This window comes from Dictyostelium purpureum, assembly GCF_000190715.1.
Source record: "Dictyostelium purpureum unplaced genomic scaffold DICPUscaffold_81, whole genome shotgun sequence".
NCBI classification, from domain to species: Eukaryota; Evosea; class Eumycetozoa; order Dictyosteliales; family Dictyosteliaceae; genus Dictyostelium; species Dictyostelium purpureum.
Window position 1 is genome coordinate 26,478 of NW_003519418.1, and position 16,489 is coordinate 42,966.

Genomic DNA, 16,489 nt, shown 5'->3' on the forward strand with positions numbered 1-16,489 from the left:
AAATAAAAGTGTATATAATTTTTTAAAAAGATGTAAATATTGAATTTATTTTTATTAAATTTTTTATAACAATCTTCTTTTAGTGTAACATGTTGGTGTGAAATTGCAACAATCTTCATTACATTCTGATGTATCCCATTTTGGATTTTTAACATATGTGCACCAATTATATTCGCATTGTAAATCTTCACACTTTAAACAATTTCTATGTAATCCTTTTGGTGGTGGATAACTTGGCTCGTATGATGGTGTATCTGTTGGCGTTTCAGTTGGAGATACGGTTGGTGATTCGGTTGGTGTTGGTGTGCATATCCAATCTATAACACAAATACCTAAATCACATCTTCCTATACCACATGGATCACTGATTGTACAATTGATTTCACGACTTATACATTTTTCACCTTCAAATGGGTTACATTCAGATGGGAAGCATAAATCTGTAGTAGGGCATTCTCCTGGGTTACATGGTCTACAGTTTTCTATTTCGGTATGAACACATCTATAAAAATAAAAATAGAAAAATAATGATTAATATTTTTTCTATTAAAACATTTTATAATCAACATTACCCCAAAAATGAGTCACATGAGTCTTCAGTACAATGGTCTCCATCATCACAGTTTAAAGGTATATTAATACAACCTTGGTCTACATCACAGGAATGGGTAGTACATTGATCTCCATCATCACAATCTCTATCTTCTTGAATACATTGGAAATTGGTATCAACATTACAAGTTCCTATTGAGCATTGGTTCAAGTTTTCACAAGGGTCTTTACAACAAGTATCATTACGACCTTTACATACTCCACACTTTTTTTTTTATTTTAAAAAATAATATAAAAAAAATGTCAATTTAATAAAAACCAATTAATAACTAAAATTATAAATAGTTTTAAATATTATGAACTACTACATACAGCATCATACCATGGACAAACAAAATTAAAATTTGCGGATATAATTAAATCAGAATTATCAGTATGACGTTCACTAATAAAGTTAAAAAAATAATAAAAAAAAGTTTAGTATACAAATAAAAAATTTATAAAAATTTATAATATATTACCAATAGAACATATCGAAATCGTAATAGTTTCCAGGGATCAATCCTTGAATTTCATCAAGCATTACAACTTTCTCTGCGATTGGGTGAATACTACCTAAATCTACCAATAACTGATTATTAAAATAAATCCAAACATCATCGTCACCAGCAAATCTAAACTCTTCACCACCATTGTAAGGAAATGAAGAATGGATAGCCATACAGAAATGGAAAGCTTCTGGGTTACCATAAAGATCATAATAGACTGGTTCATTTGGGTATTCTGTTTTATTATCAAATCCCATGCCATCTAAATAAAAATTTTAAAATAAAATAAAATATTAATATTATTACAAATTTATATTATCTTTAAATTAAATAAATACTGAGTGGGAAGAATAAAGTTGATGCAAATTCATATATTCCAGTACCGACACCAGTTTCAGTTAAAACTAATTCATATGGGAAAGGAATGTTAACACCTGGTATATCAACAAACCATTGATTAAAAGTAGTTTCATTATGAATAACCAATCTACCTAGATCAAATATTGAACCATCACCACAACAATAAGTTGGAATCTTGGTAATTGGGTCTAATGTAGGTAAAACAATACCTAGTTTTTTTATAAAAAAAAATTAGTTTAATATTTTGTAAATTAGATTCATTTAAATACATACCCTCTTGTACTGAACCAGGTGGACCTGTTCCTGGGACTTCAAAATCAGCTAAACAATTTTAAATAATTAGGGTTAATAATTTTAAAAATTTATAAAAAAATATAAAAATAAATAAATACGATTTCTTAAAGGAGAATGATCATACTATAGGAAAAAAAATTAAAAAAGATATTAATATTTAATTGAAAAATATTATGATTAATAAAGAAATAACTTTATTATTTTTAATAAACTATAATTACAATTGTCGCTGATAAAACTATTGTCCTTTGGCATTCTATATATTTTATTCCCATTAAAATTATTAATATTATAAATAGCTTCATTTTTAATATACTCTTTTATTTCAGATGAAATAATAAAAATGAATTGATTTTTGAAAATTTCAATGATTTAAAATAAAAAAATTAAATAAAAATAAAATAAAAATAAAATAAAAAATAAATAATAATAACATTTTTCCATTCACTAACACTATTTTATCAGTCTATAAATTATTAGAACACCCATATTTAATAAATTGAATTTACAACTAAAAAATTACTATATAAATCATTTTTTTTTGCATGAAAAGATTTTAGGTGTGATGGGGTGAAAAGTGTGTGAATTAAATTTTATGAGAGTTATTTTTAATTAATAATATTAGAAATTGACTTATATCTATTGTTTTTTAGGTCATTATATTGGTCAAATATAATTTATCTATTTTTTTTTTATTTTTTTTTTATTTTTTTTTTTTTTTATGTTTTAATATTATTTTGGTAATTTAGCAATAACCAAAGTAGTAATTTGAATTTTATTAAGCCTTGCCACAAACATCATAGCTATGGCCATCATCTAAACTACTTAATAGAGCATTATGAATTGCTTTTATAATTGGTTCTTGTTTTTTATTATTTGCTAAACTTGAACATACATTTACATGAGCAACAGTAGATGCTTTTTTAACACCATTGATTTGAGCCTAATTTTTAAAAAATTAATATTAATGTTTTATAAATAAATTTTATATTATATTATATATAAATACATACCTGTAAGTTATGCCATACACCACCATCACCATTAAATATTCCTTGCATATCAACACGAACCAATTTAGTTTTTGAGATACCTGATTTAGCTTTAGTAAGGAAGGCATCAGCATATTCTACACCTTCAATTGCATCCTTAGCATCGCTTTTTTGTTTCTTGTTCATTGAATCATAAGCATTATTAATTGCACCACCTTTCTTTGTTGTAATTTCTGAAAAAGCTACATTAATAATTAAAATTAATGAAATAATTAATATATATTTATAATTCATTTTTTTGTTTTTTTATTTATGTTTTGAATATTTAATAAATAAACTCTAGAGTTTATTTATAGTCAAAAAAAAAAACCAAAATTTTAAATATTTAGTTTTAAAAAAGTTAAACAGTTTTACAAACTACAAAAAAAACCACTTGATAAATCTATTACGATTATTAGAATTATCTGATTGTGATTGAAAAAAAAAAAAATAAAACAACTAACTTTTTTAACCCTCCTTTTTTTTTTTTTTGAATAAAAACTGTTTTTAAAATATTATTAAAAATATAATTTATTAATTAATATATTTTACCTATTAAAAATATAATATTGATACTTATAATTTACAACATTTAAAAATAAATATTTTTATAAAACTGATTAAATTAAATATATTTTATTTTATTTTTTTAATTTTTTTTTTTTTTTTTTTTTTTGATTTTTATGTATAAGCTGGCTCGAAAATTTTTTTTAATTATTATTTCTTTTTGTGAGTGGGTTATTTTCTTTTTTTTCTTTTTTATTAATTACTTTTTAAATACTTTTTTTTTTTGTGTGTGTGAGTGTGTGTGTGGTTAACCAAAAATAACAAAATATTTATATTTATATATTTTGTTTTAATTAATTCAAAACTATAAAACTCAATTAAAAATGATGTCCAGTAGTGATACATTTATAAAGAATAATGAAGAAAACAATCAATCATTAATTATAAATATAGATGATATAGCGAATCAATATAATGAAGTTTTAGAATTGTGCAATTTGGATAAAATAAAACTAGCAGGCCAAAAATTAGTATCATTAGAACTTTTAATAGATGAAATTTCAAAAGATTTAGACGAATCAAATGTAGAGTTAAACAAAATCATCGAAACCATTAGAAACGATGTTAGATTGAAAAAATTAAAACAAGAATCTCTAGAAATCGATGATTTATTATTAATGTTATCAAGCGACTACCTATCCCGTATGTAATATAATATTATCCATATATTAAAAAACAATAGTACTATTGTGAATACATAATAACAATAATAATAATAATTATAATAATATTTAGAGGGTTGGCAATCAATTCATAACTCAAATGGAATTCATTCAATGTATAAAGAAAATGGGTCGGGTATGCACAGTATTAGAATTGAAGGTATAATAGAGTCACCAATATTTGATGTTTGTAGTGTAATTATGGAAGCGGATCTCTATTCAAGTTGGATACCAAGAATGCTATGCTCACAGATATTATATCAAGATTCAAGATATAAAAGATTATTATATTGTAAAGCAAGTTGTCCCTGGCCTGTCGCAAATAGAGATGTTGTAAGTTTTTATTATTTTATAAATATAAAACCACACATATATTTTATAAAACTAATTTATTTATTTATTTATAATTTATAGTGTTTATATGGATATGGGGTTGATATGTTGGAAGAGGAGGATTTAGTTGTTGTAGTTTCTAGAACCATTAAAGAAGAGGATTTAATTGATATAAAATTAACAAGCGATATTCCAACCCCTAAAGATGGCACAGTAAGAGCAGATGCCAAAATTTCAGGTTTTACCATTAAACCAATTTCAAAAGATAAAACTTATGTTCAAGTAGTTTCACTTACAGATCCATGTATGCAGTTAATTCCCTATTGGCTACTTAATTTTGTTATTAATCAATTTTGCCATTATTTATTTGTTATGTTAAGAAAACAATCCAATAAAGTTTCAACCGACAAAGAATATCAAACTCGTATTAAATCAAACCCTATATACAAAGACATTTGGGAAAAAGCAGAAAAATATTTTGAAAAAGTTAACAATAACAATGACAATAATAAATAACAACAGTAATAATTAGAATAAAATTAATTTATACAAAAATAATATATGTTTTATTGTTTTAAAACTTTTTTTTTTTTCTTTTTTTTTTTTTTTTTTTTTTATATAACAATTTGGTTTTTATTTTATAATTATCTGTATTTTTAATCTCTTTCAGCAAGTTTAGTTAATTGAACATCAATTTCTTCTTCAGTCATAACAGCAAACTTTTTATTTTCAACTGTACAAATACCAATTTCAATATCTGATGCCTTTAAATCAGCACCTAAAACATTTTGGAGTGTTGAAATGGCCATCTATTTAAAATAAAAAAAAGAGAATAGTTAGTATCAATTTAAATATTAATATCTTTAGAATTATTTAATAATTACTTGAATAGTTTCATCTCTTGATAATTGTGGATTTGATTTAAATTTCTTTTCAAGGAAATTGGTTGTTTCTTGTTCTTTTTCACCAGCACCAGTTGCTTTATAACCGCAATATACACCAGCTGGATCAATTTTATAAAGTTGTGGACCTAATTCGTCATCAATACCAATAAGGATCATTGCTAAAAAAAAAAAAGAAAAAAATTAATATATTTAAATTAAAAGTAAATAAAGCAAAGTTGAATAAAAATAAAACATAAAATGAAATACATACCAACACCTAATGGTCTAGCTGAAGCATGTTGTGTTGATAATTGTGCAATATCTGCAATTCTTTTAGCTAAAACATTTGGTGGCATTTGATAACCAAATTTATGATGGAATGATGCACATTCTTGAATAGCTCTACTAACTTGAGATTTTGAATCAGCTAATTAAATTGATAGAAAATATAAATAATTAATAACTTATTATTGATAAAGGTGATGATTTATTTAAATAAAATAATTTTTTGTTTTTTTTATTATTATTTTTATTATTATTTTTATTGTTATTTTTTATTTTGTTTTTTATTTTGTTTATTTTAGATTATTATTATTATTATTATTATTATTATATTGATAAAGATGATTTTGATAATACATACGAACAATACCAGTTTGGACACAACCAATATAATCAGTAAGTTTATAAAGTGATGTAATTGATTTTGGGTCAATTAACTTGTCTGGGATTTTCTTTTGAGTTGCTACAACTACTGAATCTTTACCACGGATACCAACTGATGTGAGACCACCTGTTTTAATAGCTTTGAATGCATATTCAATTTGGTATAATTTTCCTTGTGGTGAGAAAATAATACTCATATCATAACCTGCTGTACCTGCTCTACTCATCTTGTTTTCTTTTATAAAAAATTAAACAAAATATATTATATATATGTAAAATAATAAATTAATAAATAAGAAAGAAAAAAAAAAAAAAAAGTAATAAATTGAATGATTGAAAAAATTAAAAAAAAAAAAGAAAAAAATTAAAAAAAAAAAAAATTAATTAAAAAAAAAATTAAAAAAATTAAAAAAAAAAAAAAAACAACTTCAACAAAATTTTATTTTTTAAAATTTTTTTTTTATTTTTTTAATAAATAATAATAAATTATTTTTTATGATAATATAAAAATAAACTAAATATATATAAAATTTAGAAATTATGTGAAATTAAAATTTTTTTTTGATCATTCTTCAATTTTGGTGTGATTACTTTATAAAAATTTAAATATAATAATTTTATTATAAATATTTAAGAATATAAATTAGATGTATATGTATTAATTTTTTTTAAAAAAATTTTCTTAATTTATTAATATTTTATTAAAAAAAGAAATAACTAGATTTAATTATTTAAAAATATATATTTATTTTTTTTATTTTTTTTTTTTATTTTTTATTTTTAAATTTTATTTTTAAAATTTTTTTTTTTAATTTTTTTTAAATATTAAAATAATTCGTTAATGAAAATTTTTTTATAATATATTCATTTTAATAACTAACAACAATAATAACAAGCAACAATAATAATAATAAAGAAAAACAAACAATAATATAAAGCTTTATTAACAATATTAATTAAACATTGTGTGTATTTTATTTTTTTTTTTTTTATATTTTTTTGGTATTAAAAAAAATCATTATTTTAAATTTTTTATACTCCGTATCAAATGGTTTTTTCTTTAAAAGAATCATCCGATTCAATTTCAAAGCCATCATCACCATTATCACCTTTAAAAAATAGTTGTATTATAGAGAATAGTAATAATAATAATAATAATCATAATAATAGTCCACTATCACAAAGACAAACTATAATCAATAGTAATGATTCTAGAAATGATCCAAATTCACCAAAATATTTAACATCATCTCATTCATCAATTATTATACCATCTTTAATGGATGCAAAGCCCTCAAGTCTTTTGCCAGAAATTTCAGAAAACTCTATAATAAATAATTCCACCACCACCACCACCACTACCACTACCACTAATAATGGATCACCAAACGCATCACCAAATGTAATTTCACCAATTATAGCTTCACCAAATGGATCATCACCACCTTTTATTTCATCACCAAAAGGTTTAAATTCACCAAGAAGATTAATTGGATTTTTTTCAAAATCGTCGTCATATCAGTCATTACTTAATAACAATAATAATAACAATATAAACAATAACAGTAACAATAATAGCAATAATAATAGTGGCGGTAGATCGATAGCAAATAGTATTAATACAAATGTTGGGAGTAGTATAAATAGTAGCATAAATAGTAGTATAGGAGATAGTAGTAATTTTATAACATATAGCACCAATAATAGTATTCAAACCAGTTTTAATAGTAGTATAGGAGATAGTAGCAACATTAATTTTATAAACTCAACAAGTAGTATGGGTAATAGTGGAGCCTACGATTCACCAAGCTCCAAACGTTTAATTAGGCACGAGAAGGCCAAATCTTCACCTCCTCTTTCACCTATACCATATGGCGTCGTATCTCCAGATGACGATTTCTTCAAGAGGCCATTTACGCTATTGAAAGAAACCTCACCAACAAATTCTTTAGTACCAAATTTAAATGCATTAAAATTAGATAATGTAATTCACACACCAAATGGTTCAACTGTTTTTTCTTCATCAAACAATAATAATATAAACGAATGTAATTTTAGTAGCAGTAATAGTAATAACAATAATGATAATTTATATTATATTAATAAAAAAATTGTTGAAGAAAAATTAAAACAAGAGCTTAGAGAAAAAGAAGAAAAATCAAAAAAAGAAAAGGAAATGGAAGATTATGTAAACTTAATTAATAATAGTACAAATAATTTTTCAATAAGTAATAATATAGATAATAGTAATACCTCAATAGTTTCAAATGGAACCTTTTCTCCAATTAAAGAGGAGTCACCACAACCTTCACCAACATTTTCATCAAGACCCTTGCTACAAAGAACTAGATCGAATTCTAAAAATGTATTATATTCTCCAAATCAATCCCCATCAAATTCAACTAAAATACCTTCACCAACAACTCCACCACCATTACATAATATATCAATTATTGAATCATTAAATAATAGTAATAATTCAAGTTCAATAAGCAGTAGCAATACATCAAACATTTTAAATAATAACGATAATAATAGTTTAAACAATAATAATAGTATCAATAATACTAATACTAATAATAATAATAATAATAATAATAATAATAGTAGTAATAATAATAATATAATAACACCTGTTAAAAATAATAATAATAATACTAGTAATATTAATAGTCAATTAAAAAAATCTGGTAATATTGATTATTTACAAATTAATAATAATTATGTCATACCATCACCATCACCATCGTCTCAAACCAAATCGCACTATCCACCAGTATCAATAATCGATTTTAAATTAATTGAAAAGATTGGCGAAGGTGGGTTTGGTCAAGTATTTTTAGCAAAAAAGAATGATACCGGCGAAATCGTTGCATTAAAGAGAATGTCGAAAGATTTAATTTGGTCAAGAAATAAAGTGTCCCATATAAAGAACGAAAGAGATATTTTAGCACAAGGAAAAAATCATAGATGGATAGTTTCATTACTTTATTCATTTCAAGATGAACAATATCTTTATTTGGCAATGGAGTACGTCCCAGGTGGAGATTTAAGATCATTATTAAGTGCATTGAATGCATTAGACGAAGACTCTGCTAGATTTTATATGGCCGAAATGGTAGAAGCTGTAGATAGTTGCCATCAATTAGGTTATTGCCACAGAGATTTAAAGCCAGAGAATTTCCTTATTAATCGTAATGGTCACGTTAAATTGGCCGATTTTGGTTTAAGTAAAAATGTTATAACACGTTATATGAAGGGTGCAAATACTAGTTTAACAAGTTCCATTGAGCATACTCCAATGAAATTTGGTAATGCTGCTTTAAATTCTTCAGTTACAGATTTTGGATCATTCAAAGACTTGGGTGCTGCTGCTCGTTTAGCATATTCCGTTGTAGGAAGTCCTTTCTATATGGCACCAGAAGTTTTACAGGCAACAAGTGGTTATGGTGATGAAGTGGATTGGTGGTCTTTAGGCTGTATGTTTTATGAATTCATATTTGGCGTACCACCATTCGATGGAGATTCACCAGAGGAAGTAATGGAAACAGTATTGAAATGGAAAACTATGCTTCAAAGACCAGAAGGAGTTTCTGATGAGCTTTGGGACTTAATTTCTGGTTTAATTACTGATGGTCAACATCGTTTAGGTGCAGGTGAGAGAGGTGTTGAAAGTATTAAAGCTCATCCATTCTTTAGAGGTGTACCATGGGGTCACTTACATGAACTCGATCCTCCATTTGTGCCATTGCTTCAAGATGATTTCGATACAACCTATTTCGAAAATACTGAAAAAATTACCGAGTTCAAACCTGACAAGTTTGATAAAATTCGTTCACCTGTTGTATACACAAATAAACACTCTGGTAACATTATCACCTCAAGAAGCAAACCAAGAAATATTTTAGGCTTTACATATCCCAGACATGAAGAGCAACCATTAATTTGGAGTAACTATTATTAATTATTTTAATTTATAGATTTTATAATATATTATACTAATCCAATTTTTTTTATCATAGATAATAATTTATTAAAAAATTTTGAAGAAACTTCAAATAATACCAGCAGTAATAATAGTAAAAATAATAGTAGTAATAGCAGTTTAATAAATACGAGTGGTGATAATAATAATAATAACAATAGTAATAATAACAGCATAACCAAATCAACTACACCAAATCAAAGTCCATATAACAGTAATGAAACAATTTCTTTTGGTGATTTAAAACAAGACCAAGATCAAGAACACGAACCATCAAGCCCTTATGGATCTTATAGTAACAATCCATTAATATAAATTATTTTAATTATACTTTACAATCAAATATATAGTCATATAAGTAATCACATAAATAATCATATAGATAATCATAAATTAATCATATTAAATATTCATATAATAATATAAATAATTTTTTTTTTTTATATTCAATTTAAAAAAACTAAAAATAATTTTTTTGGAAGAATTCAGATATCAAATTAAATACAAAGCTATTATTTAATTTCACAAATTCTTCCTAGATTAAATTCAAATCATTTCAATTGTCAAATCGATGATTGAAAATAATTTTAAAAATTATTTTAAAATTGTTACAAAGATTTTGAAACAATGTAAAATAAATAAAAAGTTAATTATTTTCTTCTTAAAGAAGAAAATAACATTTTTACCCATATAATAAAGTTTAATAAAAATAACAATTATTTAATTGTTATTTTTTTTTTTTTTTTTTTTTTTTTTTTTTTAAAAATAATTTTTTTTTTTAATAATTTTTTTTCATTTCATTTCATTTTTTTTTAAATTAAATTTATATATTTTATAAACATAAAATGTCAGAATCCCAATCATCGATGGAAGGTAAAGAAAAAAAAACAGCTAAGGCAAAAGTAGAGAAAAAAGAGAAAAAACCAAAAGAACCAAAAGTACAAAAAACACCTAAAGAACCAAAAACACCTAAAGAACCAAAAACACCAAAAGAACCAAGGGAAAAGAAACCTAAAGTATCTAAAGAAGCGAAAGAACCTAAAACACCAAAAGAACCCAAAACACAGAAAGAAAAGAAACCAACTAAAAAACAATTAGCAGCAGCGGCAGCAAATGGGGGGGTCACAACTACAACAACCTCAACATCATCATCCACAACAAATACACCATTAACAGGGGCAGCAGCCACAATTGTAGCCCCACCAATTACATCAATCACATCAACACCCTCAACACCAGGTACAAATTTAGACTTACCTTCACCTCAACAACCATCTTCAAAGAAAAGACCGTCAACAGCAGGTGGACCACCAAAAAAGTTAACAAAAAAAGAGCAAAACCAAACAGCATCTTCAGCAAAAAAGAAAAAAGCAGCTACAGATACTTCAGAGGATGACGATAATGATGAGGAAGATGAAGAAGATGAAGAAGAATCAGAGGGTGACGAAAGTGAGGATAATGAAGATAACGAAGAAGACGATGATTCAGATGTAGAAAATAGAAAGAGAAAGAAAATATTCCAAAAAAATAAAAATAGAGCAAATAGACGTCCTTTAGATGCAACATCAGATGAAGATGAAGAAAAAACAACAGATGATGAAGATGAAGAAGATTCAGAAGAAGATTCAGATTCGGAAGAAGACTCGGAATCAGATTCAGATAGTTCAGGTTCAGATAGTTCAGGTTCAGATAGCTCAGACTCATCAGAAGGCGAAGGTAAAGATGATGATGACGATGATGAAACAACATTTAATCTTGCAGAAATGCAAGTCAGAGAAAATTCACAAATGCATACACTAATTCAACATTTCAATGAGGAACAACAAACTCGTTTCGAATATTACAAAAGATCAAGTTTCCAACGTGCAAATATTAAAAAGGTTATGCAAAGTGTATTAAGTGCACCTGTAAATCAAACTTCTGCAATTGTTATGGGTGGTATAGCTAAGGTTTTTGTTGGTGAAATTGTGGAGTTAGCAAGAACTATAATGGAAGAATGGCGAGAAAATGGCCCAATTAGACCAAGACACATAAGAGAAGCATATAGACGTCTAAAAGAATCAAATAATATTCCATATTTTAAAAAAACCATACCAAAGGTTAAACAATATTAAAAAAAACTTTGTAAATAAACATCACATAAATTTATTTTGTATAATAGCCAAAACTAATATTTTGTTATAATATACTAAACTTTTAAAAATGAATTTTTTAAAAAAAATAAAGAAAGAGGTATGTATTTTATTATATTTTTTATTATTTTATAAAATTTAAGAATTGCTTATATTTAAAAAATTTACATCATGCAATAAAAATGATCTGATTTATATTTGGTCTGATCTAATTTAAAAACTTTGGTAGGCTGGACCACCGCCACCACCTTCAGGTGTAGTCCAATTGATATTTTGTTTTGGATCTTTAATATCACATGTCTTACAATGTAAACCTTAAAAAGATAAAAAAAAAAAAAATATTAATAAATTGAATATAATTAATTATTATTTTATTTAAAAACTTACAATTGGCAGCATTAATTTGTAAAGTTGGACCTTTTTCACCTTCAATCCATTCATAAACACCGGCTGGGCAATATCTACCTTCTGGACCATCATAAACATCGTAATTAACTTCTTTAGCAAGTTTTCTATCTGCAACTTTGAGATGTGATGGTTGATTCTCTTCGTGACCAGTACCCGATCTCATAACACTTGTCATTAAGTCGAAAGTGATATTATTATCTGGCTTTTTATATTCGATTTTCTTACTTTGGGCAGCTGGGGTTAAAGTTTCGTTATCCTTGCCATGAGATAAGCTCCATGGTCCTCTACCACGTAAAAGATACATTTCAATTGCACCATAAATCATACCTGGAATGAAACCCCAATGAAGAGCTGGACGAATATTACGAACTTCTTTTAATTCTTTAATAACCCAAGAGTTATCTAAATTCTTTGGATAGTCTTCAATGAGTAATGGCTTGGATTCACTATCCTCTTCAATAAGTTTTGGAAAAGCGGCTTCAGCAGCTAACATACCAGTCTTCATAGCATAGTGCGAACCTTTGATCTTTGGTACATTGACAAAACCAGCGGTACAACCAATTAAAGCACCACCTGGGAAAATAAGTTTTGGAATTGACTGATAGCCACCTTCATTAATGGTTCTAGCACCATATTGAATGCATGAACCACCTTCTAACATATCTTTAACAAATGGATGTAATTTCATTTTTTGGAATTCTTGATATGGATTTAAATATGGATTTGAATAATCTAAGCCAACAACCAAACCTAATGAAACTGTATTATTTTCACCATGATAAATAAAACCACCCCCCATAGTATTAAGATCAAGTGGATAACCCAAACTGTGTACAACTAAACCTTTTTGATGTTTTTCTGGTAAAACTTCCCAAGTCTAAAAATAAAATAAATTAATAATCTAATAATATAACTGCAATTATTATAAAAATGTTGTTATTAACTTACCTCTTTAATACCCAAACCAAAAGTTTGTGGTAAACAATCTTTACGAAGATCAAATTTATCAAATAATGTTTTTGTTAAACTACCTCTGCAACCTTCAGCAAAAAGAGTAAGTTTGCCATTTAACTCCATACCTCTTGCATAGTTTGAAGTTGGTTTACCATCTTTACCAATACCCATATCAGCAGTAGCAATACCTCTGACTGCACCATTTTCATCATATAAAACTTCTGAAGCTGGGAATGCTGGATAAATTTCTACACCCAATTCCTCAGCTTGTTGTGCTAACCATCTTGTAACATTACCTAAACTAATAATATAATTTCCTTCATTATGCATTAATCTTGGTGTTGGTAATCTAATTGAACTATTTTCTGTAAGAAACATAAATTTATCATTTGTTGCTTCAGTAATTAATGGAGCCTAAGAATTATAAAATAAATATTAATACATGAATATATTAATTTTATGTTTCGATAAAAAAATAAAACACTTACACCTTTTTCTTTCCAATCTGGAATTAATTCATTCATAGCCTTTGGATCCATGACAGCACCTGATAAAATATGGGCACCAACTTCAGCACCTTTTTCGACAATACAAACTCTAAGGTCTTTACCAGCTTTTTCGGAGAGTTGTTTAAATCTAATAGCAGCACTAAGACCTGCTGGACCAGCACCTACAATAACAACATCAAATTGGTCAGATTCTCTTGGTGGTAACTCTTCAGTGGTAGAAAAAAATCTAATTGATGAATAGGTTGATCTGATACTTGATGATCCGAAAACATTAGTTTTGGATTTTAAAAACCCTTGACTAATTTTATTGAAATTTTTTGTTGAACATAAAGATAATCTATTTAACATTTTAAATCTAACTATAAATCATATAAGTGAAAACCTATATAACAATAGTACTGAAAAAAATAAATAAACAAAAAAAAAAAATATAAAAAAAATGATATAAAAAAATTTTTAAAAAATTTAAAAAAAAAAAAAAAATAAAAAAAATAATTAAAATTGAAAATTAATTTTCAATTTCAAATTTCATATGAAATGTTTTTTTATTATAATTTTACTATTTTTTTTAATTATGTATTTGTTAGTTCATTATTCTATTTTTAAATATCTTAATAAAAATAATTTCTATAATATCTTATCTTTTTTTTAACATAATACTTATAAAAAAAAAAATTTAAACAAATAATAAAACAATGTTTAAAAAAAAAAAAAAATGAAATTATCTATTTTTATAAGTGTTGTATATAGATAATTATATTAAATTTTTTATAATAAAATTTATTTTTATAAAAAAAAAAAATTTTAAATTATTTTTTTTTTTACTTTTTTTTTTTTATTTTTTATTTTTTTTATATTTTTTACAATAGCATAATAGTGACAGATCATTATAATAATAATAATAACAATCAATTAAATGAGCAAAAGAGACTATGGAGAAATGACACAGGGCGAAAAAGAAAAACCAATACCTGATTCAAATTGTATTTTAGATTCCAATAAAGATGAGTTATTAAAACTTAAAGAAAAAAAATTAAAATCAAAACAAGAAAAACAAAAACAAAAAACTAATAAACAAAAGAAACTACAAGATCAACAAACACCAGCTGAACTAAATGAACAACAAAAACAATTAACCGTACCAACACCAATAGATAGAAGCAAATTAAGTGAAGATGAAATTATATTTTTAGAAAGAATAAAAAAAGAGATAAAACCAGTTTTAGAAGATTCTGAAGAGTTTAACCTAGTATTAGAGAATGTATATATCATAGAAATAGAACCACAATCAGCAAATAAACATATTAAATCAGTATCACAGATTTTAGAACCTGCCAATTTTACAGAAGAGTTTAATCATTTAAAAAAAATAAAAAAGAAATCAAATAGTAATATATTACAATTATTTCTATGCAGTGTGTCAAAATTCAAAGAGTTGGATACCATTTTAAATAAGGCAAATTACAATACAGAAACAGAAGAATTGGAACTTATAGATGGTCAAAATGAAAATGAAAATGAAAATGAAAATTTCAAAAATTTAATCAAATCGTTATCAAATGAAAAAATTCAATTGATCAAATTTTTAAAAATTAATAAATTTACAGTTTTAGTCGAAAAAGTACCAAAATATCCACCATTGCTCTATAGTCTTTGGGATGATTGGAATTATAATATTTGGCCATGTGTTTACAGAGTTCATTTTTTGTAAGTATATAAACAAACCTCTTGTTACATAACATCATACTAATTAGTATTTTCATTTTTACTATTTTTTAGCTCCACTCCATTAGTATCAACTTTAAACGAACAAGAGCTATTAAATATGAGAACTCATATGATGAGTGCCCTCGAACAAGCTAAAATTGCGAAAACAAGAGGACACAAACCAATAGGTGCAGTTTTAGTTGATCCAGAAACCAATAAAGTAGTAAATAATTGTTACGATTTAACAAATAGAATTTCAGAAGATCAAACACCAGAAATTGAAGAAACCTTATACCTTTCGCCAATAGTTTCACATTGCATTATGACAATTATGAACAAACTATCAACTGACCAAGTAATAGAAATTAAAAATAAAATGAAAGAGACAAAAGAAAGAATTAAACCAAACGACGATGACGAAGATGACGAAAACGAAAAAGATGACAACATTTTAAACTTTGTAAATAAAGGTCAATATTTGGCAAATGGCTACCACCTATATTTAACAAGAGAACCCTGTGTTATGTGTTCTATGGCCCTAGTACATAGTAGAATTAAAAGAGTGGTCTATGGAAGCAGTGGTATAGATGGTGGATTAGGATCCTATTTGAAAATTCACACCGAAAAATCTTTAAATCACAGGTTTGAAGTTTATAAAGATTTTATGAAAGATGAATGCGACTCGATATATAACTCAACAGACTCATCTTAAAAATAATAAATAATAAATAAATTAATCAATAAACTAACCTTTTTTGGTAATTTGCAACAATGTTATTTTTTAAAAAAAAAAAAAATTAAAAATAAAAAAATTGGTGTGGTGTTTAATTCCTGAAAATCATATGATAAATTTTGTTTATATTTAACTTATTTTTCATTAAAATTTTTAATTTTTTT

The 16,489-nt window shown here is 25.3% G+C and overlaps 7 protein-coding genes across 7 annotated transcripts; 4 read left to right on the forward strand and 3 right to left on the reverse strand.

The window, feature by feature from the left end:
* Positions 1–63: 63 nt before the first annotated feature.
* DICPUDRAFT_150858 (uncharacterized protein) lies at positions 64–3,040 on the reverse strand (the record flags this gene model as incomplete). The annotated part of the gene is made up of 9 exons (XM_003286811.1): positions 64–502; positions 573–817; positions 925–997; positions 1,074–1,362; positions 1,439–1,669; positions 1,734–1,781; positions 1,853–1,877; positions 2,551–2,697; positions 2,768–3,040. The coding sequence occupies 9 exons, from the start codon at positions 3,038–3,040 to the stop codon at positions 64–66; spliced, it is 1,770 nt and encodes a 589-aa protein (XP_003286859.1).
* A 635-nt stretch (positions 3,041–3,675) lies between these two features.
* DICPUDRAFT_77723 (uncharacterized protein) lies at positions 3,676–4,863 on the forward strand (the record flags this gene model as incomplete). The annotated part of the gene is made up of 3 exons (XM_003286796.1): positions 3,676–3,994; positions 4,088–4,347; positions 4,429–4,863. 3 exons carry the CDS (start codon positions 3,676–3,678, stop codon positions 4,861–4,863), a joined length of 1,014 nt encoding a protein of 337 aa, XP_003286844.1.
* Positions 4,864–4,915: 52 nt separating this feature from the next.
* Positions 4,916–6,124, reverse strand: DICPUDRAFT_94275 (proteasome subunit alpha type 6; the record flags this gene model as incomplete). Its single annotated transcript, XM_003286812.1, has 4 exons — positions 4,916–5,156; positions 5,232–5,410; positions 5,503–5,658; positions 5,875–6,124. 4 exons carry the CDS (start codon positions 6,122–6,124, stop codon positions 5,004–5,006), a joined length of 738 nt encoding a protein of 245 aa, XP_003286860.1. The 3' UTR covers positions 4,916–5,003.
* Positions 6,125–6,945: 821 nt separating this feature from the next.
* On the forward strand, positions 6,946–10,197 carry DICPUDRAFT_87338 (uncharacterized protein; the record flags this gene model as incomplete). Its single annotated transcript, XM_003286797.1, has 3 exons — positions 6,946–7,492; positions 7,565–9,847; positions 9,878–10,197. The coding sequence occupies 3 exons, from the start codon at positions 6,946–6,948 to the stop codon at positions 10,195–10,197; spliced, it is 3,150 nt and encodes a 1,049-aa protein (XP_003286845.1).
* A 1,472-nt stretch (positions 10,198–11,669) lies between these two features.
* On the forward strand, positions 11,670–11,957 carry DICPUDRAFT_12712 (uncharacterized protein; the record flags this gene model as incomplete). The annotated part of the gene is made up of 1 exon (XM_003286798.1): positions 11,670–11,957. A coding segment is annotated over one exon (288 nt), but the record flags the coding sequence as incomplete, so codon positions are not given.
* Positions 11,958–12,227: 270 nt separating this feature from the next.
* On the reverse strand, positions 12,228–14,233 carry DICPUDRAFT_150863 (uncharacterized protein; the record flags this gene model as incomplete). The annotated part of the gene is made up of 4 exons (XM_003286813.1): positions 12,228–12,328; positions 12,402–13,299; positions 13,371–13,790; positions 13,865–14,233. The coding sequence occupies 4 exons, from the start codon at positions 14,231–14,233 to the stop codon at positions 12,228–12,230; spliced, it is 1,788 nt and encodes a 595-aa protein (XP_003286861.1).
* Positions 14,234–14,801: 568 nt separating this feature from the next.
* On the forward strand, positions 14,802–16,304 carry DICPUDRAFT_77728 (uncharacterized protein; the record flags this gene model as incomplete). The annotated part of the gene is made up of 2 exons (XM_003286799.1): positions 14,802–15,592; positions 15,665–16,304. The coding sequence occupies 2 exons, from the start codon at positions 14,802–14,804 to the stop codon at positions 16,302–16,304; spliced, it is 1,431 nt and encodes a 476-aa protein (XP_003286847.1).
* Between the last annotated feature and the right edge of the window lie 185 nt (positions 16,305–16,489).